Source organism: Chrysoperla carnea, chromosome 1, assembly GCF_905475395.1.
Source record: "Chrysoperla carnea chromosome 1, inChrCarn1.1, whole genome shotgun sequence".
Classification (NCBI taxonomy): Eukaryota; Metazoa; Arthropoda; class Insecta; order Neuroptera; family Chrysopidae; genus Chrysoperla; species Chrysoperla carnea.
The window spans coordinates 38,952,204-38,979,823 of NC_058337.1; the positions used below are offsets into that span (position 1 = coordinate 38,952,204).

The 27,620-nt window shown below is 28.1% G+C and overlaps 2 protein-coding genes across 2 annotated transcripts in view; both read right to left on the reverse strand.

The window, feature by feature from the left end:
• Positions 1-1,458: 1,458 nt before the first annotated feature.
• Positions 1,459-6,388, reverse strand: LOC123304674 (2-acylglycerol O-acyltransferase 1-like). Its single transcript, XM_044886377.1, has 5 exons — positions 6,081-6,388; positions 3,875-4,146; positions 2,680-2,854; positions 2,420-2,619; positions 1,459-1,645 (listed from the first exon to the last, which is right to left on the reverse strand). The coding sequence occupies exons 1-5, from the start codon at positions 6,302-6,304 to the stop codon at positions 1,488-1,490; spliced, it is 1,029 nt and encodes a 342-aa protein (XP_044742312.1). The 5' UTR covers positions 6,305-6,388; the 3' UTR covers positions 1,459-1,487.
• A 13,151-nt stretch (positions 6,389-19,539) lies between these two features.
• Positions 19,540-27,620, reverse strand: part of LOC123305831 (protein GDAP2 homolog) — a 50,652-nt gene continuing 42,571 nt past the window's right edge. The window contains exons 8-11 of the mRNA XM_044887699.1: positions 23,231-23,370; positions 22,024-22,078; positions 20,418-20,561; positions 19,540-19,588 (exon numbers count right to left, since the gene is read on the reverse strand). Of these exons, the coding sequence (XP_044743634.1) occupies positions 19,547-19,588; positions 20,418-20,561; positions 22,024-22,078; positions 23,231-23,370 (381 nt within the window). The 3' untranslated portion in view covers positions 19,540-19,546. The remainder of the gene's footprint in view (positions 19,589-20,417; positions 20,562-22,023; positions 22,079-23,230; positions 23,371-27,620) is intronic.

The window sequence follows — 27,620 nt, forward strand, 5'->3', positions numbered from 1 at the left end:
AAGTGGTCGAATAGTGTTAACTTAAATAATTTTTAGAACTGCACATTAAGGTAGATAGATCACGCAAGCAAAATTTTATGAAATCGTTAAAACTTTAAAGTAATATAAATAACTATAGCTCGACTCGTGAGGAATTCCGCTCCCGTGGTTACCGTAATCCGTGGATACCCTGCAACAACAACGTGGCTAAGAACAACAACAAATTTCGTAGAAAAGTGTTGAAAAATTAAAAGTTCTTAAATTAGTATTATGAGAACAGTTTAAAAATATCTTTACAGTTCCTGTTAATTCGTAATGATGTCTTCAGTATTATGAGAACATGTGGTATTCGAATGTTTGCCTAGTACACTTATTATTTAAATTTTATTTTTCGTTAAAATTATGTCTACCCTGTTTTTTTAAGAGGCATATTTTAAACCGCGAGTTTATTTTTCGTCAAAAGCCAACATGATAAGCTTGAAAATAAGGAGTAAATCATGGAATTTGATAAAGGAATAAAGAAGATAAGGCTTTGACAAAAAAAACATGCTGGAGGAAATAAATATATAAGGATTAAAAGTCTACACACGCGATTAAAATTTGAACAAAATTTACCACTCCTCACATGAGATAATTTAAATTTAAAAATGATATTTTTAATACACTTTTAGTATGGTAAAAACGTTCGAACATGGCAATCTTTTTAATTTTTCCCAGTGAAGGAGAATTACCGTTTTGATAAAAAAATTAATATTTAGAAGGATACAATATTTCGAATCATTAAAAAAATTAAAATTATTTATCATTTAGTTTCCATAAAATATTAAGTTATATATTACATTTAGAGGATTATTTTTAATGGAGTAGAAGTATGTCTGTATCATCCTAGTATATATGTGTACTTATTCCTAGTATTGTGTAAGACAGTAGTAGTAACATTATGGTAACAGTAAAAACAGTTTATTTATAACCTGATCTATGAGTATACGTATAGCATGGGTAATAAGCCCATAATTTTTGGCTGGACTGCCGCGCTAGAACTACCTTAAGGCATTATCTTCATAAAATGTCAATTGCAGTTCCTAATCCGGGGTTTCCTGCTGGTGCGCAGCTTATTACATACTTACTGCCGAAAATAGCAGAAAACGTACTTTTAGCTCCAAGCCCTCAATAGTGCGCAACGGTACTACATCATGCACTTATGATATTAGCTTGCATAATTTCTTCTTTTGGTCTATGAAAATGACTAGGTTGAAATCATTCCGGGGCGACGGGGGAGGTTTTACCTAAATCGCCTAAGCAATTCTTCTAAAAATATAAAGAATCAAAATAAATAAGAACCTATCTTAGATATAAATAATTTATTTATTAATATACAAAATCTATTTACAATCATTTACAAAATAAATGTAACAAAATATTTTTTCACTTATATTAGTGAAATTTATAGACTATTTAAATTATCACAAAATGTGTGATTATATAAAGAAAATTAATACAATTTCATTTCAAATAATAATGAGTTTAGTTTTTTCAGGATTATCTGCATATTTATATTTTTCAGTCTCAAATAATTCAATTAAAGCTTTCGTAAATTTTGCATGGTACTCATCCACTAATTCTGTTGTTGGTTCATCTACACGAACGACATCTATAGGTTTTCCAACTAAAAATTATACATTTATATTTATATTTTTCCTGATTCTCTGGAAAATAAACATCCTTTCTTCTCCAAAAGTCGTCAAAACAAAACAAAAATAGGTTAAAATTCATTGAAAAATACTTGAAAATTTTCAGAATTTTTTTAAACAATAAAATTTCCTAATTAGTCCGTTTCCCAAATTTAGCGTGCTCAGGACGTAAAAAGTGAGTTAGAGTTCGTAAATGAGCAACATAAGACAGTTAGGTCTTGGATCAGTAGGACCATTAGAGATAGAACAAACGTTTAAATATAAAAAATGTGTCCAAAACTTTAGTGTTCATTTTCTCAAAAACTATAAAAGATTTAATTTAAAAATTTTCGAAAAAGATGAAATTTTCGTATCTTTCGAAACTCTAAACAAAATATTGTGTTGATTTTTTAAACTTTGCTAATTTATTAAAAATAATGAAAGCATTGACGTTCAGCACTTTCAATACAGGGTATTTCAACAATTAATTCTTTTTTTACTTTGTACAATATTTAGATAATTGTGGAATGTGTAAAAAAATTCTGAAAAAATTCACAAATATTTTGTCTCTATTCTATTTATGAATAGAAAATAGAATAGAGACAAATGAAGCTTTCCGAAAAACTGTAAAAGAACAATTTTTTGAAGAAATCCATACGTATTCTTTGATGAATTATACGCGTTTTTGTGCTGAATTCTATGCATAGCCCAAACGCTACAAATTTTGGAGAAGATGGTATGACCGTACATAATTATTAAATAACATTTACCAACGACAGTTATCGGATGTCTTTTTGGTACCAATCCAACATTGTATTGGAAAAATCCACGACCAATAGGAATAATTGGTGCAATACCTGTTAAGTTTTTGAATTGATTTTGTAGCCAGCGTAATAATGAACCATCAGGATTTGATACTTGTGAATATATATCAGTTTCACCAAACGAAAATACTGGAACTAGTGGTGCACTAAAAAAGAAATCCAATTTAGAAAATTGTAATAATTGAATATTTGAATCAGTTTAATACCCATTACGAAGTGCCAATCGAATAAAACCTTTACGTTTCTTCAGAATAATTTTATATTCACCAGGTCGGCAGTAAAATGATTCTTCAGCTCCACCTACTGCTAATGCAACAATATTCCCACCTTCCGGTTTACTTAAAATACAATTAATACTTTTTTTGGATGAAGTACACGCGCCTAAAAAATGTTTGCAAAAATTAAAAAAGTGAATGACATTGCCATGCAAGCATTTCACAACCTCTTGCATGACATAATATGAAATTTATCGTTTTACAGAAGTATAAAATCTTTTCTATCTAGACAGAATGTAAACCATCTTTACTTAAGGCTGTTGTCTTCGTACAACATTGTAAAAATGTTGTATACTACATAGTATATTACACACATACATATTCAAATATAGTATTAGTTTCAACTGTACTGTATGTATTCTGTATGATAAATAATAATAATAATAATAAAATCTGTATATAATAGACATCTCTCTTACATTACTTATGCTCTAAATATAATTGTTTCTGTTGTACAAAAAATTTAAATAACTTTAAGTAATTATATCTCAAGAATGAAGCAGTCAATAAATTGGATTTTTTTTAAAACTCAGAACAAATACATTAATGTTCAGTATGTTTTTTGAAAATATCTTAAATCTAGTTTTTTTTTTCAAGAATTAAAAACACAACAAAACACAACCAATCATATGCTCTCCAAGTTAATTATCCGAACTTTAATTGAATTTATCTCGAGTAAGAGACAGTCAATCGACTTCAAATTTGTATGGTAAATGTATTATTATATTCTTAATAAGTATGAACAAATTTAGAATTTCTGTCGATATGCCCATAGCGAGACAAGAACCTTAGAACGTCCTTCCATATTATGTTATAAGTATACATTTGTGACCAGTATTATTAAACTACAGTTTCACAAGTGGATTACTGTTCTTGCAAATTAATACTTATGGGATTGAGCGACGTACGTATTATAAGATTAGGTGTGATATATCTCGGAACCTGGAGTAAAAAATTTAATTTCGATTTAATACATGGTATTTGAATAGCTTGAGTAAGCATCAAACGAAGTTCGAATTATATCACTAAATGAAAAGTTTACGCAACGGTAGAATGGACACTAAATTTTCCTCTAATTGAATAATATTTTCCCAATTAAAAAGTTAAATACATTATAAACGCTTACCTAATGCCAAAACATAATCACGAAAGAATGGCGTTTTAAAATGTGAATCTAATGTTAATGGATGCGATTTAAAACCAGGAAACAATTCAGGAAAACCACAAACATCAGTAGCAAATGATCCAAAAAATCCCGTTGCTAAAACTCCATGAGGATGGTAACAGAACATGTAATTTCGTTTTGGATCCACTACACATTCATCAAGTTTAACTAACTTTATTGGAAAGTAATCTCGAAAATAGGACCATATTGTCCAGTTTCGACACCATTTTGAACTAAAAAAATTTATAGATAAAAGACATTTACAAAATAAAGAAAATATTTTACTGTAATTTTTTATTATAAATATTATCGAAGATAATAAATGAGAACTCTAGGATATTACGAAATAAATTTCGATTTTTGCCCCATTTTCCTAGATCAGTTTTTTGTATTTTATAAATACCTATTTCGACTACCAAGTAGTCATCATCGGTATGAATTAGCTAATCGTAATTACTCTTATTATGGTGCAGTCCGCCACCAAATTAGCAACGAGTAACATACATAATAAGAGTAATTACGATTAGCTAATTCATACTGATGATGACGTAATACGTAGTCGAAATACGTATTTATAAAATACAAAAAACTGATCTAGGAAATTGTGGCAAAAATCGTAATTTATTTGTAATTTTTTAGTATTCATTGAGAAATTGATGAATACCCTTTTTATATCCTTGCTGAAAGGATATCATTTTTTGCATACATCCAGATATCCTCAATATTGCTATCTGCGTAATTAGCTGGAATAATCAAAAAGTTAAGTATGTGTAGTAATATTCGATAAGAAATGTATGGCGTTTACTACAATGCTGGTATGGTATAGAGACAGATATCTATGTTAGCATAAGTAATATTACAGTATAGAACAGGGCTATCCACTATAAGTATTGTGATATGGCCAACTGGTTGGTATGAGCCTGACGCCCATATTGCATTGACTTGTCCGCCATAACTATTGCTAATGTTACTATTCCCTCAATGGTCAAATCAGTATGGCGGACAAATCACTGATACGGACATAGTGATATCCACAAAAAATAGCTTAGCGTGTATCATTTATACTGATATTTAAAATATTCAGATATGTCGAGTTTTCTAAGGACGTCTATCTGAAATGCAATTGTAATCGACTTTACCACACACACGTACCAATTGAAAAATTAATTGCCAAAAACTATTATAAAATGGCCACAAGGACAATTGTATGCTGCTTCCTCACGCGTCGTCGGGAAACAGCCTGACTTATTCGTGTATGTCCAGGCGGAAAAAACAAAAATATTATGTATAAAATCGACGTTAATAAACAGAATACACCCCCAAACATTTTTATACTTTATGTGGCATTACAACGCATGCCGGAGTACATATACGTTAATATAATAAAAAAGCTTTTAATTTTGTTTGCTTAAATATTTACTAAAACTATTATTTTATCAATTATTGATGAATAATTGTGGTTTATTTCTCCTTTTTTGAAAGCAACGTCGAAACAACCATGTCTATCAGCAATGTTTAGTCTAGTCAACATATATTTTTTAATATGCCATGATCGATGGTGAAAACATTTAAATTTTTATTAGATATTATAAAAAATTGCAACGGATAAACCATAAAGTGCAACGGATAAACATAAGTGTAACGGGTCCAAATTATAAAAATTTAAAACTGTGTTGATCAATCATGTAGGTATAAAATATAATCTATAATATGAAAATTATAAACAAAGTATTGTAACGTGTAGTTTTTAAGGATTTTCAGTAAAAGTATACTATTTTACTTCAGGGTGCTGTAGTTGTGTGAATGTACGAAAAACATTAACAAGACTTGTTTTCTTTCTTTTTAACTGCGATAATTGTCACGATTTTTGAGAAAATTGAAAATAAACTTTTTTCCGAAGATTTATGACAAAAATACAAATTTAAATTCCTAAGGATCGAAAATATTAAAGTAGGCTAATTTTACTTTTCCCTCGAGGCCCTGAACGATTCTATTTTAGTAGGATTTTGATTGGTCTATAAAAGCTCAAAATAATTCTCTGGCTACATGATTTGAACATGTTTTGTATAACCTTAATGAAATAAATTTACAAAAAAGTACTTGAAGAAAACAATTTTCCAAGTAATTTTCCAATTATAGAACAATGATTAAATATTTATTTACATACCTTCGACCGCCATTTTCTCCGCAATCTAAATCATAATAATACCAAAATCCATACAATATTATAATCCAATAATATTTTGTTGTTAACATAAACAATCCAATACCACAAAATAGAAAATTAAAGCCAACACATGAAAATAACCAAAATGCTGCTGCAATTGTTTGTAAGCGACGTTCTAATGGTATATTTATTGGTGCAAATTCAATACCGAATATTTTATACATTATTAATTTTGTAATAAATCACAATAATCACAGTCTTGAATTTCAACAATTCTTTGAATAAATCGTAAAACAATACCTGATAAAATAAAAATTAAAAACAAATCAAAATATTATTGACTTAATTCACCTTGACTAGATCTTCTAATAATAAAAATTTCTAGTAATTAATTTTGTTTTTGATTTTTTTATTATTGTTATTAATTAATTATATAATAAAGTATTTAAATAAATATTCAACTAATGTTTATAAAATTGTAAGAAATACAAGTTTATTGCTGCGCTTCAATGTATTAATAACTATAATAAATATCAATGACTAAAAATATTGTAAATATCTTTAATTAATAGCATTGAAAAAGTTAAGTGAGATTATGTCAATTTTTTTTTTTTTTAGTAATCATATTTTTTCTGTTGAAATACTTTGACTTGATCGTGACGCATAAATCAGGGACATGATATAAACACATAAAATAGTTGTTATTGAATTTGAAATTGGATTAGAACGAGACTAGTTGATTTTTTTTTATTATATCTTATCATTTTTTTGTGTGTATTATTCACGACAGGAGCGTACTTAGTAGCTAAAAAAAGTTTTTTATTTCTCTGATCGATTTCAAATTATATATGTCACCGTTATATTGCAATTTCCGTCAGATTGTGAACTATTTAGTCAAATTGTAAATTGGACTTCCAAGGGCCAACAAACTAAAAACCACCGAACCCGTGTTAACTAGACTCAGGCCAACGCAATAAGTTGATGTTCGTTAACAGATGTTGAGCTAGCACTAGTTGAAGTGGCTTTATGTAATCAGTTTACAATCTGACGGAAATTACAATATTACTATGAAGGGTATAGATAAGGAGAACTATCTTAAATAGGGATTAAAGTAAAAAAGTGTCCAGCTGAAAACAGCAAATAACAGTTCTAAAATTGATCAGAATGGCGCATGTATAGCAAAAGGTGTTTACTTTTAACTTCTCTATCCTTCTTTAACAAATTGTTTAAATTTTTATCTTACTCTTTTTCTTACGCCATCTTTATTTGCTGATTTTCGGTGGAAACTTTATATATACAGATGTGGTTCTCCTTATCTCTTACTCTCCGTAAATATAGCGTAGACATATACACTAAACAAAAAAAAGAACGAATATGTCAATTTCAGAAAAGATATTTTCCTTTTTGTTAAAATACACAATATTTACAGGCTTGTAACTTTGTTATTCTTAATCCTTTTGAGCTCAAAGGGCTCATTTTAAGGATAGAAAACTTCTTTACCATTAAAATAAGCGCTATTTGAGTCCGAAAAGGCTAAGGATAACCAATTTAAAAAAATTGATCACTTGAACAATATTGTGGCCTCTCTTATTATTATATTCTGAATACAGGTCTGAATGAATTTTGAATTAAGTATTATATTTTATGTATTATCACACGCCGTCTTTTGTGTATCAATTTGTATTCAAAAACCTATAAAATAATAAGCCCACACTTTCAAACATTTTGAACGAAATTATAAAACTGGGTAGAAAAAGATCAAACTTTTTAAGAGTTATAGTATTATTATTTTTTTGAATTAAGTATAAAGATCTTTGACTCAAGAAATTTTTTTTTTTTAAGGTTTTAAAGAATTCACTTAGAAGTGTTTTTATTGTGTTGAATCTACAGGGAAAAACATTTGTCTAAATCTTCTAGTATACATATACGTTAATCCAGATCTATTAAAAGCCAAGAGATATCGGATTACTGGGATTGTATAGAAAAATTCATGTATTTACGTGAGCGCCGTCAGGATTACTTTCAGGGAGATGTATCTGCATCTACACGAGAATGGATAATCAAGTGACGGATTTAAGGGGTGGGAAAGGAGCAGTCGCCCACTAAGCTCCATAAAAAGCGCACTAAAAGGGAGCCTGAAAGCTTGAAGAACATTTACGAAGACTTAAAAATAGAGGGGGGAATACGAATTTGTATAAAAGGACATGATAAGAGGGCACGTCAACTTCCAAAGCCGAAAAATTGGTTGCTACACTCTACAAAAGAGATCTCTTACACTTTTTTCACTATATATTTGAAGAACCGAGGAAATTTTCACTCAGTTCAATTAATAACATTCGCTAATTAATAAAACTCTTAAAATGAGCAACACATTTTTTTGTAGAAAATTAACTAATCTACAAAATGGTCTCTTTAGTTTAACAAGTTACTGTAACCGTTTGAAAGATATTCGAAAACAAAGTTCACCGCATACCGATTCTATTCTATTTATTTTTGGAATATTCGATATTTCTACAAATTCGAGTTGTCGAAGGAGTATATGAGGCAATCAAAAGTGGTTTAATTATTCCAGCAACACGAAGTGGAATGGGAAACGAAGGGAGGCGCAAGATTAAGCGGCCTGTGCATGCTCATAGTTCAGAAGAAAAGAGTAGAGGAATCTAAATGCCTTAAGTTTTTATTCAAACGGTGACTCAACAAAAGAAAAATTCTTAATATTTTTCTGTGTTTTTTTTCCTGCATCTTATTGGACATTTTTTTTACAAAATTTTGTTATTTGCGCTTCAACTTCAAGAAGTCAACAAAAGTACATTTTATTATTAGAATCCACTAAACTGGTAACACACCACACGCATTTCTCAATAGTATTTTAGTAGGTTATTTTTATGCCTCCTTCGTAAACAATAATTGTAAACATCAAATTGATTCATATTTGTTTTTGTTACCTTACCAAAAACAATTATTAATTTTTTTTAACGAATAAACAATTTTACTAATCAATTGCATTACTATTGTATTCATTTCTTAAACATACTTTAATAAATAATTAATCGTATTAATCTATTAAAACCGAAACGCGTGTCTAACGTTGGATAACGTACGTTTAATAACGTACGTTATTAAATTTAAATAATAACGGCGTGGTTAGTTTTTGAACACACAACACTGAAGAACTGATTTAGTAAGTCGAAACATCGTTATAAGGACATATAAAACTTACATTATTATCATATTTTCTAAAACAGTAACATATTTAAATAAAGTTTTTAAAATTTTTAGAAATAATTTAAAAAAAATTATAACTATAAAAAAAATGACTTCACACTTTTATTAAGTATCACAATAATTATCACAAGAACATTTGAGAATAAAATCATTTGTTTTAGAATGATTCACATTATTTATAGAACAATAAAATTGATGTATAAACTATAAAGTTATCTGCCCTTGATGTAGTTAGTTGTGTTTAAATGTAGGTCTTGTAACATAAAACAATCATAACAGATTCAATTTTCTTATGGCAAACAAATGCGACATATTTTTTAATTAACTATTTTAATTAAAAATCTTACATTATACTTTTTAAAGTTATTTAAGATTTATGGCCGTAACTTAGTCAGGTCAAGAAACGATTTTGAGGATTAAAAACATATTACAAGCATGTTTTCAATAACGCATCTGTAAAATTAACAATGGAATACAAAATTAAAAAATGAAAATCCATGTTTCGAATCTTCAACCTTTTTTTAACAAATCATGCATCCCTTTCATTACTGTACCTAATCATAAAATCAGCAGAAGGTATAAACCAGGAAGAGTGTGATGGTATTTTTTGAAGAATCTAACTTTTTACTTTAATAGTATTTTTTATTATTTTGTAGATTTTTACAAACATTATGTTCAGGAGAAATATTTATCGAAAAATTTTAGCGTTCACACATTAATAAAAGTTGAATAGCAACCGAGCTAATGAATAGTTTTCTATTCAATTTCATCAACTTAAATAGCCGAATGAAATTTTTGTTAAATATAAGCAATCAAATTCGACAGTTTTCTGTTCCGCAAAATTTAATTTTTCTCAAAAAAATTCTAATATATTTTTTTTGCAAGTTGTTCTGAATTTAGGAGATAAAAACTTGTGAAATAAATATTGGTAAACAACCGGAACTTAACAAAAAATTTGACTCCAAAACTATAGCGGTGATTTATTAGTTAAGACCAAAAATATTTTATTAGTCAAAATTCAATTTGCGTTCCATATGCGATGTACGTTTGAAATCAGAAAAGGACGCTCACAAATTACACAAATCATTATAGATGTTGTTCAGTTGATATCAAACTGAATTTAACAATCAAATAAATTGCAATTTATTGCAAGAAGATATAAGTAAAGCAAATTGTAATTTAAGAATATTAGCAAAACCGAAACGTACATTCAAGTTACATTAAATGGGGTATTTCTGATTTATGAATATATTTTTAACCGTACGAGGGTACGGGTTTCCGAAATCGCTACCATTACCTTTCTTAAAATACATTAAATTGGCTATAGAATTCAAATAGCTAGTTTTTTTTTCCAAAAAGTGAAAATTTTAAGTTTTAATTATCTATTATAAATACCGGCGAAATAACCAGTCCTAGATAAAAGTTATCGTTTAATTTTATTATTATTTTTTTTCATAATATATTTCCTACGGGTCCATTGTACTTCGAAGGCATCCTTACTCGAAGAACTGCCTCTGCAGAAATTTCACAAAGCTGAGCATTTCAGCCGATCTTTGTGAAAGCATCAACCCCAAGCACAGCCCTTCTTGTATTTACATGCATTGCAAAAGGTTTTTTGGTGTCGGTTACATTTCGGAGGTAACTGGTAGAAACCCCAACTTGTCCAACCTCCACTCACAGTCTGTAAGATTTTTATCTACTCCCAACCACTTTTGGTTCTGCAAAGAATATATAGTGTGAGTGATTAAATTAAGAAATGCGCATGCTTGGCGATACACACGATATGAATACACTTGGTGATACACACGTTGTGCCGCATTCGTTATTTTGGGCAGGCGATCCAGATTGAGTAATTTATATAATTAAAAATATAATTATTATTCAAAAAAATTATTTCAAAAATTGTATTTCCATTATGCTTACTTAATAATTTTTTCTACATCCAAGTATCGCCTTCAATTTTCATTACGATAACTTTTCTGTAGAACGCTATAGGGTCGCTGAACACGATATCGCGACAGAATTGGTATTCGAGGTACTTGGTACCCAGGGTGAACGGTATCCTCGTTTTCTTCATAAATTTATGTTATTATTTATTACATGCATTTTGTATATATTTTTCAAGTAATAATAATATTAATTCACGGAGACAACGAGGATACCATTCACTATGGGATCAGGTACCTCGGAGATTGATTCTGTTGCACTATTCGTGTTTAGCGAACCCAAAGCGAGTAACGAGTTTGGACCGATTATATATCTAATTTCCCGATAACTATAAGAGACGGCGGAGATACCGTTTACCCTAGGCTCCAGGGGACAGAATTGGTCTCCGAGGTACCTGGTGTCTAGTTATATAATCGGTCCAAACTAGTAACTTTGGGCTTGCTTTAATCTTTTTCATTACTATTAACCGAATTGTGAATTTAGTATTTACGGTCAATTTAAAATGAAATTCTAAAATGCATATTATTTTAGCTAATTGCATATTTTTAATTTCTTACAAATCAATTTAGGTCACAAAATTGCCTGACGCTCTAATGAATCGAATGCAGGATAACCGCATTCAAACCGTCTTACTGTTAAAATTTTCGAACTTGAATTTTCGAAGTGCTTCGTTCCGCGGCTAATTTATTATAATTATTAATAACGTATAAAAATTATAAAATATAAAAAAAGTGTTGATTTTATCTTTTTTACTGAAAATTCAAAATATCCTAATTGGCGACTTGCGACTTGTTAATTTGTATACTAATGTATACTATGGGTATGCGTCAATATTTGAAACTAAATTTTTTGTGTGGAAGACAGTCTTGCATGGAACAAAAACCTAACAATTAAGTTTTTTCATATTTAATTAAGTTTGTTATTGAATTGAGATTAACGATAAGATTAAAAGCCGACTCTGTAAGCTTATTATTAGTCTAAATTCCTTAAAAAAGAAAATACTTATTTTCTGTTATTAAAATCTATTTGATTAAATAAATACAGCTTGGAAATAATCCCGTTTTATATCCATATACACTTTGGCATCCATCTAGATATTATAATATATGAAGTAAAAAGAGTATAATATATGAAGTAAGACGTTCTCATGTATAAAACAAAGGAAACAACACGGCAGTGTTGAAAAGCAATCAAATAACTAGGCTGATTTCATGTGTCTATTGACAGCGAGCATACCACATAGGAGACAGCGCCTTGAATGAAGCATGATCGCTGTCAATAGACACACAAAACCTGCCTAGCTATGTGATTGCTATACAACACTGATGTCTTTGTTTTATGCATAAGAACGTCTTACTTCATATTTTTTACTCTTACTTCAAATATTCATTTTGTACTCTTACTTCAAATATTCGAGTTCTTATGGACGTCAATGTATAAAACAAAGAAAGAGAGATGCCGAATATTGTGTGTACCATGCGCGCGCAATTATCCATTTGATCGTGCTTGATATAACCAAAGAGCCTGTAAGTGAATGCGTATACGTCCTCAGATAGTTCAAAATCTATATCTAACTCGGTGCCGCTAGAATGTTTGGCCATTGCTATTGGACAAATAAATCAATTATTGGAATCCATATCTGGGGTGATTTTTGTAAATTTTAAAACTTCTTTAGCTTTAGAGGACGCAGGTCACGATTCCGAAGTCCGAATTCCAATCCTACCTCTTGGGGTAATTCACCCCCTGCTGGTTTAAACATGTAAATATTCGACAAATGAATCCAAAATGTATATTCAAGGGTTTGTGGGGTCACTGTTGACGATTCCGAAGTCAGAAATTCTATATGTTCCCCCCTTTCTGAGATAGTTCACCCTTTGCTGCTCCAAAACAGCAATATTTTGCAAATTAAGAGTTTTTAGAATCGCTGATTACGATTCCGAAATCAGAATTTTGATATGCGACCCCTCCCTCTGACATAATTCATAAGTTTTTCGAATATTTACCGTTGCTGATTTAGACCAGCGGGTGCAAATTCCCCAGAAAGAGTAGAGTATATTCACATTCGAACAACCCCAAAATTTAAAAAAATCGTAAATAGCAAACCTCCATTTTGTTGAATATCTTTAAAGTTTTAAAATTTTCAAAAATTATCTCAAAAATAAATTATAGAAATTGGCCTATTTGGCCAATAACAATGGCAATTTCTAGCGGCACCAAGCTAGATGTAGATTTTGATGTATGCATCTTCCTGAACAAAAAAAAAATTGGCCCGATAGGTCGAGGTACAAAAAAATTCTCTTTGAAATGCTAAAATGGCGCGAGCATAAGCAAAATTTTTATGATAGCTGTTCAATATTTAAATTCAAATTTAAGAGAAGGCCACAGATCATAATTTATTTTAAATTTTAACTATTCGCTCCGAGCGTGAATTTCGTTTCCATGACAACGATACACTACTTTAATTATAGAATTAATGGATGCATATATAATTGTGTGGATTGCATTGAAAACTTACATTTAAAATTTAATATTCTTGTTTCACAAATTTAAATAAATAATTACGATAATTAACATTTGAAAAATAATATTTGTACAATTTGATTTCTTATTTTCACAATTTTTAATGCATTAAGTTTAATTAATTAGTGTTTTTCAATCATTTTAATTTGACAGTTTCTATATCATTAACATGTAAATAATTGCAAATTAGTCATAACAGCCCACTTTATCTCCAAAATTTTTCACTTAAAGCGCTGGCATCGATTTTATTATCCCTACCATGACTACGCACACAACGAATAGTCTGTGGAAAAGACTGCTATATTTTAAAAAATGGCTTTAAAAAAAATGAATCTAAATTTTGAGGTACTACACTCTCCCCTATATATATTTTATTTATATGACAAAATTATTTTTTATTAAATTTTGAATCGTAGGTATCTTTTAAAAACTGATAAAAAATATCCTAGAACTCTTCTTCTTATTTATAATTTAAAATAATCGTATTTATCTTTTACAGTATTATCTTATCATTAACAGCGGTGGCGTAACTTCCTATTAATAGTTATATTACAAAAAAACGGAATAATTACTTTGATAATCATGTTTTCAACTTTAAAAAAATTTTTAAGTGGGTGTCATGAACAATGAGTACCTTATGACCTAAAAAAACTTCCCGATCGAATTTTTTTTTTTTTATTTGTGAAGAAACATTTTTTCTAACTAATTTTGGCATCGCTTGGCAGGGTAAGTATCTTCCAAAATTAACTTCAGTACATTCAAATTCGTAAGAAAAGCATTCATTAGCTTCAAAAAGACATAGTGTATTTTTTTAAATTTTAAATTACTTTTGAATTTCATAATATTGAATGACTACTTTAAAAAGGCTTAACCATTTGCCTCGTACCAGCGCGTGCGATTATATCTCCAAAGACAAATGAGGATAAGATGAATTTCCCAGATGAAGTGTAGTTTGGCGAACCGAGAAAAAGACACCTTGAATCTCTCAGGGTGCGAAAATGGATTATAAGGGTCTCAATCATATAGCAGGAGCTAAAAAAAATTCAATATCGGTATTCAGACTTTAATACAATGAATAAATCGGAAAAAGTGGGAAAACAGCACCGATTTTATTCAAACTTTTTGTAACATGTTTATAGAACTTCAAAGAACATTCAGCCAACTTAACCTAGTCATAGGGAGGTGTAGGGTCCTATAGGACATATAGTCCAAATTTTTTTGTAAAGCTTCTTTCGGCTTAAAATTGTCATCAATTAGGTATTTGGTCGTTGACTGCACGAATTCTGTCACATATTCCAAAAACCGTGCCATTTTTGACCCGAAATTTCACATTTTGGCACAAAAACGGAAACCTAAGTATTTATTGTCCAAACTGCTATCTAGGAGATATTTTTGCTTGATGATTAAGATTCTGATATCAGATTGATGGATTCTGTCACGTATTCCGAAAACCGTGACATTTTTGGCCAAGAATTGCACTTTTTGGCACTAAAACTACAAAAGAAGTATTTATGATCCAAACTTTGCTTTAGAAGGTATTTTTGGCCGAATCCAATGCCCGGCTTGGCGCCATTAGTGATTTTCTGAATATTTAAAAAAAAAATAAATAAATAATTGTTGGATGGATGGCAGCTTTATTATTTCATAATACTGAAATAAAATAAAATAAAATTCTATTATAAATCAAAAATTATTTTATTTACAATCTAAATATATATATGTATAATTATAACATGATTTGAAATCGTTAATAACGAATTCCGAAATGACAACAAGCAAAATTCATTTCTTTAATAATATATACAACAATATTTTTTATCATTTTAATAAAGGTTTCAAATTTTTTTCAATAGGATGAGCAATACTATTAAAAAATAAAATGATTAATGATATTTTCCAGACGCCTTTCTATCATACGTGAAATTTTTTGTAATTTTTGTTACATTTTTCAATTAAAAATTGTATTATTTTAACACATGCTACCAATTTAAGTGCGTGTATGTGTGTAGTATATTGCCAATGAAACTAGATATAAAACCTTTTTGTTTAAGAAGATTTTGCAAATTTCGTCAAAAGAAATTGTTACTCAAAATTAAGAAAAAACTCACGTGAAAACGGCCCAAATTTATAAAGATACTAAACTGGAATTGTTTTTTAATTATTGAAGAAGCCTTTCATAAAAGTATCTCTACAAATTTAGTACACATTTTAGAATTCTTTTGAATCTTATAAATTTTCATAGGCTATGCATTCGGTTAAAGTTATTATATAGAAATAAAATATAAATTAAAAAAATTAAAACTATTATCTAAGTCAGTTTTTCTTAAAAATATACAGATAAATTGATTCTTTGTGTTTAATAAACGTGAATGAATTTTTCTGTGACATGTAATTTTCATGCAATCGTTTAATATAAATTATTATTCGACCTCTTCGAGGACACAAAGAATGGCACTATTTAGCATTTAAGAACTAAAACTATAATTATAAACTTTGATTTTTTTATTTGAAAAACTAAAATTTATTGCTAACAATTGTTTGTGTAAAAAAAGTGAAATAATCGATTGTTTTAATCAACAAATTATGATTTTTTTTATATTCGTAGCATTCAATCTTTTTAGTACGTTTTTAAATGAATTACTAAATTCAGAATTCATCTTCTACGTTTTTCTAGAGGGCACCATATTTGAAGTATTTTCTAGTATTCATACATGTATAATTTTGATAAAATGATTGATTAAGTCATATTTAATATATAAATTATGTTGTATTTTTTAATCCAAAATAAGTTTTTTTAATACTCATACGGGAAAAGTACTCCTTTTTGGAAAATAGCAAATTTCTGTTAATTTATTTGTTTGCATCATTTTTAGAGATATGGAAAAATAGACGTGGTAAAACTATTTACATATGTTGGAAATCGAAAAAGGATTCATTGTAATCGCGACTATCGGTTTACTCTTCAACACAGATTTATAAATAGAACCGCATATGAATACATTGAAATCTAAAAATGTATAAATTGTACACCGTGTTTTTCATATCAATGTATAATATTTATTTAGAAAATAAACAATTAATGTAATAAACATCATTTTCGTCATGTGTAAATAAATGCCAGAATACAATTCTAATCGTCTGGTAAGGAAGGCTACCTCAAGACTTTATTGAAATGGTGAAGTTTCTCGTGATGTTTGAATTATTTATTTTTTAGAGAAAAATAGACGTGAACAAATTACACTAATCTGCCAGCCATCGAACTCGAACCGATCATAATCGCGAAATCTTAATTTTCACAAAATTTATTTATTTTGAAAATGTTTAATTAATTTAATAAAATTTGAATGCGACAAGTAAATTTTTACGCAAAGCACAAAGAGAGAACTCATCTCGTATTCGTTACAAAATACTAATGGACAAGTCTATGACATTATTTTATAGTTTAATAAATATGAAGATCATAAACAAGTATTTTGATAAAATTTTCATAAAATTTAATAATTGAAGATTAAAAAAACACATGAGTTTAAAATCTTGGATTGGTATGCCACTAATATAAAAAATGTTCTGTATTTATGTCATCATCTATTAACAAATTAATTTTTTTTTTTGCATATTTTTAAGAAACACAAAACATGTATGTAAAAAATATAACATCTAATAATAATAAGTGATTTTTAACAATTTATAATATAATATTCTTGTAACAATAAACATTTTGAATTGATAATATTATTATGATCACTTATGTTACAATCACATGACGTAAAAGGGGATGTTTTTCAATCAATTTGGCACTAATTGTTTTTAAATATGAATTCGAAATTGAACCATCGTTATATGATATTGAGCACTCGATTGAAAAACAATTTAAATAAAAAAAACATAGTTGGAGTTAGTAAGTATCTTTAAATTAAGTAAGTGATCATTAAACAAGATAGTGATGCGATAAATATCTATAGGGAGTCTTGATTTCCAAATTTTATGTGTGATTGGCCATTGATTGGTCATTTTTCAATTCTCATTTTATTTCAATTTATAATAATTTAATTTATGATTGTCACTTTATATTTTCTGAATATAGATCAATTTAGAGGCCAAATTCTATTAAATCACCGATCTAATCATTATAGAATATCGCTTATGACTTACGACTTCATGTTCATAGAATTTTAGAACATTTAAAAAAATTTTAACGATCCTGTTTTCTAGAAAGATAAATAAATGCTGATGTTAAAATTTTTAAGACCTAACGTTACCACATAGTTTTCAAAAAGTTAATATTTTACCTAAACAACTCTTGATATTATACTGTATGATACCCAAAATTTTTAATTCCTTATTCCCGAAGTTAAACCATATTTATTTTCAGTAATAATATATAATTTTCTTTAATTTTCATACCTCTTTAGATTAGATGTTCATGTTTGTTGATTAAGATGTTTTAAAGTTTTTATAATCAACATAATTTGAGAAGAATAAACAAAATACCAAGGTATAGCACTGGTGTTAACCCGCGTGAAGATCTAATTTTTATAATTACGTAGTATTAATTAACAAACTAGTTTGTTAGAAATCTGTGCCAGGCAAACAACAGCTAATATTTTAAATAAATATTCGTGCTTAAGTAAACTTGGCACATTAATATACACTCAACTCATTGTTTCATAGGTTTTTAAATCAATCCCGGATGGTTTAAAAACAAATTACTAATAGAATATTTTTTTAACTTTTGGAGTGGCGTTATGTCATTTGAAATGCAACGTTTGAAATATATTTCAAGATTAATTTAATAAAAAATTACGTCATATTACAATGCGATTACTACAAACATTAGTAGCTTCGTCATTTGCAATTAATTGAACAGTTTTAAGTGGCATTTAATAACGATACTTTACTCAGTCTCTATAATAAACAAGTTTTAAAATTAACTTAAAATCTAATAATACAAGTACAGTTACACTTATAAATCATCAACTACTTTCGATTTTTATCGCATCATCTAAAAATATCAATTCAAGTAAAAATAATTGAATAATGTGAAATGTCATTTTTTTTATAAAATACGACTAGAAAACTAAAATTGGAAAATATATCTTTGTTATTTTGTATTTAAAAAAATAAAATATATTTATAAATATTTAGTCACTGTGTAATAATAATAAGTCACGGTGTTTGTTTGTTTGTAGAGGGGATAATATTTTATTATATATTATTAATCACTAATTAATTTGTCAATAAATTCAATTTGTGTGTAAAGGTCAGAATAATTATTATTGCTTTAATTATATTTATATTTTAAGTTTGTTTAACTTCAAATAATATCGCCTCTACTTCGCTTACTTAATTTTTTTTTTTGCAATTTTTTTTTTAAATTTTTGTTATATTTTAAAATAAAACTCTATCAGTTTATAATAATTAAATTGAGCTAAAAACTATTTTTGTTTAATAATAATCATAAATGGTGATTTGTAATTTAAGTGGAATCGCAAGCGTAGTGTCTAATATAATAAAACGGCAACACACATAGGGAATTCGGCCTATGGTGTAAAATATTTAATTGTTTAATAGTATTTTTTTTTTGTTAATTGGCACGACATTAGCGTTTTTAATTTAGCATTTTTTGGTTTATAACATATTCGAAAAATTAAATTAATTAAATCAAAAGACCACCACCGATGATTGATTGCTGCGCTTGCTTTTTTTTGCTGCTTGCGATCTACAGTTGAAGTGTTATAAGATTTGTTTTAACACGCACTAGGTTTTGACTAATCTTACGTGGGTGCTTCTGGTTGAAAGTATCGTAATCCATTAATCTGAAAAAATTATTGAAAATTAGTTTACCCTTGAAAAATAACTGCATTTTATTCATTAATTATTTCAAATTAGATGTTCTGTTTGTTCATTTATATATTTATACGTTTTTACATATTTTCTGCAATATTTCGAAAATGATTCAATGGCAAAATTTTTTATGGAAACGCACAACCTTAGTAATAGTACTTTCGGTAGTGAAAACTAAAGTATGAAATTTGATAAAAAGTAAAATTTATGTAAATATTTTGAATTTGAGTACAAAAAAGGCACATTATTATTTTATTATATTAAAATTAAAAGACGTAATTTATAATCTGTATATCACGTGATCTTAAACACGAGCCGCCATGATGTAACATTATATGGGCAAAAATAATATACAATAATAACTATTTTGGTGATGACTTTCAGACTAATTGTAGGTTATGTTACCATCAACTTTATTTATATTTATAATAATTACATAAACGACTTTTGTTTTTACCAATATTACGTCACCAAAGTGGCTGACAGCGTTTTATGGGAATCAAAAAGTTTAAAATATAATTTAATTTAATGGCAAGAAAGCGTGTTTATTTTGCAAAAATATATTTTATGGTTGCTTTTTATTAGGAAAATCAACATTTTGAAGTACTTTTTCATAGTATTGGGACTGCATGTACAAAATGTTAGTAAAATCGGACGAAGGGTAACATTTCTTAAAAAGTGATAAGAATAAATTAAATAATTTAAAAATCTATCTACATGAAGTTTTATGATATTTGAATGCGTCCAAGGATCTGGAAAATTGTTTAGAAACAAAAAAGTTTTTCTGTGAATGATACTTACCGACATATCATATTCTGTAATATAAGCCGGTATTTCCAATTGATCTGGTGCCATTGCAGCATATAAATATTCAACACCCGGTAAACTATGAACTTTTTGTTTTATAGCTGGTGCCATAAATGTTGTGAACCACCATGTCATCATCTACGAAGTAAAAACATAAATTAAAAACTAATTTTCAAAAAACTAATTTTTTTTTTAATAGCGAAGAACACAATTTATTTCTATTTAAATGGTAAATAAATTTGTATGGTAAAAGTGAGTAAAAATGAGATAAAGGAAAATGTTTTTACTATTTATACAAATTATTTTTCAACAATAAGTTAAATCTTAATAAATCAAGGTTTCGTTGGAAAGTGAATCAACTATTTGTTGAACTGTTGAGAACAAAAGACTACCGCACATAAATAATCGTTTTGTTTCTTTTAAGGTAGTACCTACACGAAAGTGATATTCCAAGAATTTCTCAAAACTCAGAATATAAAATATTTAATTCATAATACACTTGCTGTTAAAATTAGAAGATGATTTACCATGCCATACATGAGATATTAGCAATTAAAAGTGCCGCAATTTGTACGTGTACATGGGAGAAGTGTATAAAAATACACAAATTTACAAATATTATATTTATTTACGAATGAATGACGTCCACCATCTCTATGAAAAACTAATATAATGTAGAATACTATATTTAGAAAATATATAAATAAAAATAAAAATTATTTACCATATAGTTTCGATAAAAAACTTAAATAAATAACTCGTTTTAGCGATGATTTTTGTGGAAAAGATATGAAGACTAATGTTAAAGGCATATGTCATAGTGTGTGTGCTTATATGTATACTAGAAACAGTAGTGAAGAACTACAGTCTTTTGAAAATAATATATGGTATATGTATAATAGTCATAGGACAGTTAATGCACTGAATGATAGTATTAGTCCAAAACTTTTTGACTGGACGGTCGCGGAGGAACTACCTTAAGCACTGAGTATAAAAAAACACTCCGAAAAATGAGGTAATAGTGTACACTGAAGTAAAAAAAGAATATAGATTTAACGATTATAAAATGCACTGCCCTTCAACTTTTAAAAAGGTCACAATACAAGTTAAGAATGTTTCCTATAAGTTGCAAAGATGGTCCAATGAAATTGGCAGGTTTTTAAGGCACGAAAATAAAAGTTTCCATATTCAATCTTGAGTATTTGGTTTAGTTTTATTATATTCCCAAGTGTTAATTTTCTATGATGTATTTATTACTCTTCTTTTATGAAAATAAGCTTCATTGAAGCATAGTTTGATCACAAGGAATCATTTAATATGCAACAGCAAAACTAAGTAGAATGGAGTTGAAAAGGTCAACGCGTGCTTTCGCCCGTTTTCGATCGAATTACTATTTTTATAATCTGAAAATGTTCCCAGCGCAGAAGGTACAGACATTCGGCAGCGTCTCTGGCCTTCATAAAAACTAGTAGCTGATAGACAAAACATTTCAGCAAAATTCAGATGGCCTTCAAGGATGGAATTCAATGATCTAATGTTCATATGCATCTCTCTTATAATTTAATATGATTAAAAAAAATTGAGTTTTTTAAATACTAACCTTTGTCCAGAATGTTGGATGTACTATATAAAAAGCTTTTAAATTTTTCTTGTATCTATAACAAATAAAACAGACATTAATAATAATTATATTTACAAATGCATTTATTAAGTAATACATAACACACATTTCTATTGTATTTCATATATTTGAAAATGTGTTTGACGCAGAAGATTTTTTTTTAAGTTGTGGATAACAAAAATATCACATTATTGTTAGATAGATTAGAAACTAAGTTGATAATTAGTATGTATAAACTAATTGTATGTGAGTTTTTTTACTATTTCAATTATTTAGTTTATGATGTGTAGAAAATCGTAAGTCGTGCATTTCGCAAAATTTTTAAACATGTAAATAAATACTCCGGGAGTTAGTTATAGCAGAGCATATAAGTCGAAATCTAGTCTAGTTTTCTATTATTAACAAATGCATGTTGCAAAATTGAATTTCTAGTGTATGTCTTGAAAAACTACACGCCTGCGGTAAATCCGAAAGACTGATTTTCTATTATTAAAAATTCTATCTAACGATATTTTACAAAATGGAATGCTTATTGCAAAAAAATATGCAATAATACACGCCTTTGACTCAATGGGGTACGTGAAATTAAAGATTTTCATTTATGATGAATATAGACTGGGGAACTTTCTGATAAATTTCTTATGTGTTTTAAAAAATAAAAGCCCCCATATTCCAATTATTCCAATTTTGTAACATGAAATTGTCTTAACATGAAAACTATTTTGTAGTCGTAGCCCAATATTCTGAATAATCGGCCCGGAAAATATAACCAAATTTGCTCCGCACGTACCATATCAAACTCTTCTGTTACTTCCGAAGCAAGTGCCCTCAAAATAATGTGTTCTTTCATTCTTGTCAAATTTTATGGAATGACAGACGTGTGTATAAGCCACAACTACTCATGAAATTATTGGAACAAATTTCAACTAATACCAAATTCGGCAAAATTATTCTAAAATCTGCTTTAATTCTTTGTACTGCCCTACTGCAATCTTACAGGATATTCTATATTATCTTACAAATGAATATCAAGAAAACATTTATAGTAAAAGAATCTTCGTATAATCATAGTTTCTATCATCGACGTCCACGAAATTAATTATAAATAATAGTTTTTGATAATAAAAAAAACCTCACCCAATAAGGGTGTGTAATAATATGTATTTTAAATGGAACTTATACTTACTTATAAGGCAGTACATTATAAACTTCACGCAACCACGAAAATGATGGATAATTGACATTTGACGTAAGCGTGTGAAAATATGCAATGACGTAATCCCCTTTTACGATTGGATCTAGTAGATATATTAAATAAAGTAAAGCCTGCAACAAAAAAAAAACTATTAGTAAAAATAGTAATGAGCATCAAGCATTCTATTACATAATAAAACTTTTATAGATTTAATAATAAATTATACTAGTGATCAATGCAAGATGCGTCTTAAGTTGGTAGTGCTTGCACCTTGAGGTCTTCGGGCAAAATAACACGATTAGAATAGTCGTGGTTAACTTAGTAATTTTTGAGTAAGTCTCGTGCTTATGACTTTTGGGCAAACTTGTTTTGAATTGTTCTGACCAATTACAAATTCTTATTTGAATAAATATTCGAAAATTTACTTAAATTTTAAGAATTTATGACAAATGGCATTGATTTTGGAGCTTGCCAAAATATACCTTAAAATCAATCCAGGAGAAAGTAGAATAAGGGTTGCACAAAGCAATAAATGGTTGAACGGTATAGAAGAAAAGCTGATATAAATGAATATGAGAGGAATTGTAAGCAGAGTGGAAGAGCATCTAAAAGCAATGTAGGATTCATCTAGAGCTTCAGCGCCGTAGTAATTTCATTAACGGTGAAGCTGATTATGTTACTGATTGTTCATTTTAATAAAATCATTTTCATAAAATGTAATTATTGTTGAAAATATATTTTAATAGTAATAAATTATGACATTTTACAAACTAGAGTTTGAGTATTAATCAAAAACACCTGTGAATGGTATGACTAACCGATATTAATCGATAGTAATTATACTTCAATGATTGTTCAAAGCTAAAAGTTTATACTAGAATATGATAACCAAATTAAAATTTTAATTATCAAATATTGCATGTATTTTCAAAATATGCATAAAACTATTATTTTGGAAATGTTTTTTTAAACTTAAATTTGTTTATATTTGTCAAATATAAGTATTATTATAATAATTAATTCTAGATTGAAGGTTATAATGCAACTAAAACTAAAACAAATATGCCAATAGAAATTGTATGCATGTGGAGAATTATTAGTGTTTGTTATCTCCTATTATCTTCTTTTATACGACATTCATGTTCGACAACAGAATATTTATTTCACTAACTTGACGAATCGTGTTTGAATTTAAATTGGAAATTTTCAATTGACGGGTGATTCTTGAGAAGCAGTATTTGCCAACTGCAATATTGCTATTTTAATTTAAGCAGAATTATTTTAATAATTACCTCAAACATGGAAAGAACCTTTAACAGTCGACGCTAAAAAATGATCAATAATATAGGTAAAATATAAGAATGAATTTGATTTCGAGTTGGGTCATAGTTATTGAAATATGTAAGTTTAAACAAAATTGGATAATTTAAATCTGAGAGCGTTAATTTGTGGAAGTTTGTGTTTATTTAACAAAATTGGGTGGCTAAACATAATTAGAGGATATCTAAGAGTTGATATAGAGGATTCTAGTTATAATTCTTTTCTAAAATATTTTGGAAACACTAAAATATTTGCAAAAATATGAGAGGGATTAATTTTACACAGTTCTACTAAAAGCTAATTTTCTTTCTTCTAGATTTATCTAATAGATTAAGATTTCGGTAATAAAAGAGAAAAAGTATTAAACCAATTATATTGGGACAATTAAAAAAATAACACACAGAACATGCAGAATGATAAATGGTTTGTCTAATTAAACGTAATTATTACCATAGAAACAAATCGAAAAATGTAAATGTCACTACCGTTTTTTTTATTCAAAAATATAACTCTTTTTTTATTAATAATTAATAGCAAAATGGAATTATTAATTTGAAAAAAAATTTCTTAAATATACATTAGATGAATTATTCTTTCATTTATATATCAATTTGTGGTAAAAAAAGAATTAATGCAAGTTCTCTATTTCATAACCTGGGCAGAGAATAGCGGGCTTGGAAATCAAGACTAGCTCAGTTTTGTATTAGTATCGTTTAATCTTGCCTACCAAGTATTGACCTAAGCCTAGTCAAGTCGTGTATGTAAAAGAAATTTCAGTTTCGCGATTTTCATGGTATAATGTTTAGTTTTTACCTGCAGTATATGTGCTTACTGTAAGTTAAACGCCTTTGCTTTCACGCCTATTACCTCTACGACCTTATATCAAAAAATATAAATATGAATTAACAACAAACTTTGGTTCCCTAACCTAGGTTAAGGTCGGATAAATCAATACTTAAGTAATTAGTGTTGATGAAAGCTTAAGCAAACGCTGGCAAACCAAATATTTAATTTTTAGACTTGGCCAATGATCGATAAGTTAAGACTGTGCATGCTAAAGCTAACTGTGACAAGCTACTGTGTTAAGCTTGATATTTTCTACTTTTATAAGACATTCTGTATAATTTATGGATTTATTTTGTAGTTCGTAATGCTAAGATATGTATAGAATAACACAATTTATGTAATTAATAATAATTATTGTGTTGAAATACAAAATCATCAGTTCACATTTTAGAAAATACAATTTTATTTTCGATGTATACCACGTACATTCGTATATGTATGTATTCGAATCGACGAATAGATGACCTCATTTTTTTGTAGATAAAATGAAAAAGCAATTCTCTGTTTTTTTTCCAATACGATACAATTTCTATTTAACACTTGAAAGAAAAATATGATATTGGTTATAACTTTAATTAAAATGTATTTTGAAAATTGAAAAAAATAAATAAAATATACTTTTATTCATTTTTAATTGAAATTTTATTTATAGGATTTCATTTACAATCTCTATACAGAAAGCTAATAGCTAACTTCAACCTCACGAGGGTAATATGGATGTACACAGTAACAAATGCATGGCATTTACTACAATGTTGGTATGATATAGGGCAGATACATATAGTATCTATGTTAGTATAAATAATATTACTGAATAGAATAGGGCTATCCACCAGAAGTATTGTGATATCGCCAACTTATATGAGCCTGACGCCCATACTCCATTGACTCGTCTGCCAAAACTATTGCCAATGTTACTATTCCCTCAATACAATATACAGTATGGCGTTCACACTGATGACTGGCATAGTGACATCCACAAAAATGTTCTTACTGTATATGATCATAAAACTAAAATAGACTAAAAAATTGTTTTTGAAAAGGGGAAGTTTGTACATAGAGATTTCAGTACTCATTTGCAACTCCGTACGCGGTATAACCACGGTAACGGGACCCTTTGTAAAATAATTCTAATTTAATTAATAATCGCAATGAACCTGTGCATTGCATGGTATATGTAGCTGAATCGCATATTTCGTTACATCATTTTCATTTTACGAAAATACCAATTGAACATAATAATTGATCGGACCAAATTTTTTTTATCACTTCAGATGAAGAATTCTTACTTCACGAATAGAAAAGTAAAGTTAGTTTTTAAAAATCTTTACTAGTATTCAATATATGAACGTTTAAAGTTCCTAATTAAACAAAGAGGAAGATATCCACTAGTGACGTTATACGTGGGTATCGCCATTTAGATTACATATAAAACTTCGTTTTGCTAAAAAAAGATGAGCAACCTTTGAATTTTAATCAATTTTAATTTCCCTTTCAAATTTTGTTATGGTATCAAGTCTAGTTTTACATTTTTGTTGGTAATATGGCCAATTCGACATCAGAATTATCCCCTATTTTGAAAAATCCTTAGATTTGTAATTTATTATCTGTTTTTAGATATTTGGTGGATGAACACTGTGTCGAGTCTACTTTTATTGTTTTTCTGTTCACTTTTTCCATTAAAATGTATATATAGCATAGAAGTTATTTTGAAAAACTAATTTTTATTTAATAAAATGAGGCAACATTTTCAAGAATGGTAGGTATTCAAGAAGTGATTAAATATTCAAAGGGTTTCAAAACGTCATATAATCAACAAATATTTTCTGTGCAGGAAAAATTGTAGTTAGTTTAAAATTGTATGCTTGGAAAATATTAAAATTGTAAGAATTATAAAATATTAAATAAACATATTTATAAATATTAAATAAATATATTAAACAAAGTTAATTAATTAACATCGGTTACTTTAATAAATAATTGTTACTGATAAGAAACAACCATTGTTTTTTTAATAATACACATAAAAAAAACCAGCGCGAAGAACCATACAACTTCTATATATACTCATGCGAGAATTGGTGACAGCAAAGTAAAAAAGGTTTGAAAAGCCTAAAAATTTTAAAATTGTTCGTCCATTTTCGTTTACAATTTTAGTTCAATGGCATTGAAATTTCAAAATTTTGATGTTTTCAGAACAGATATGTTGATAAAC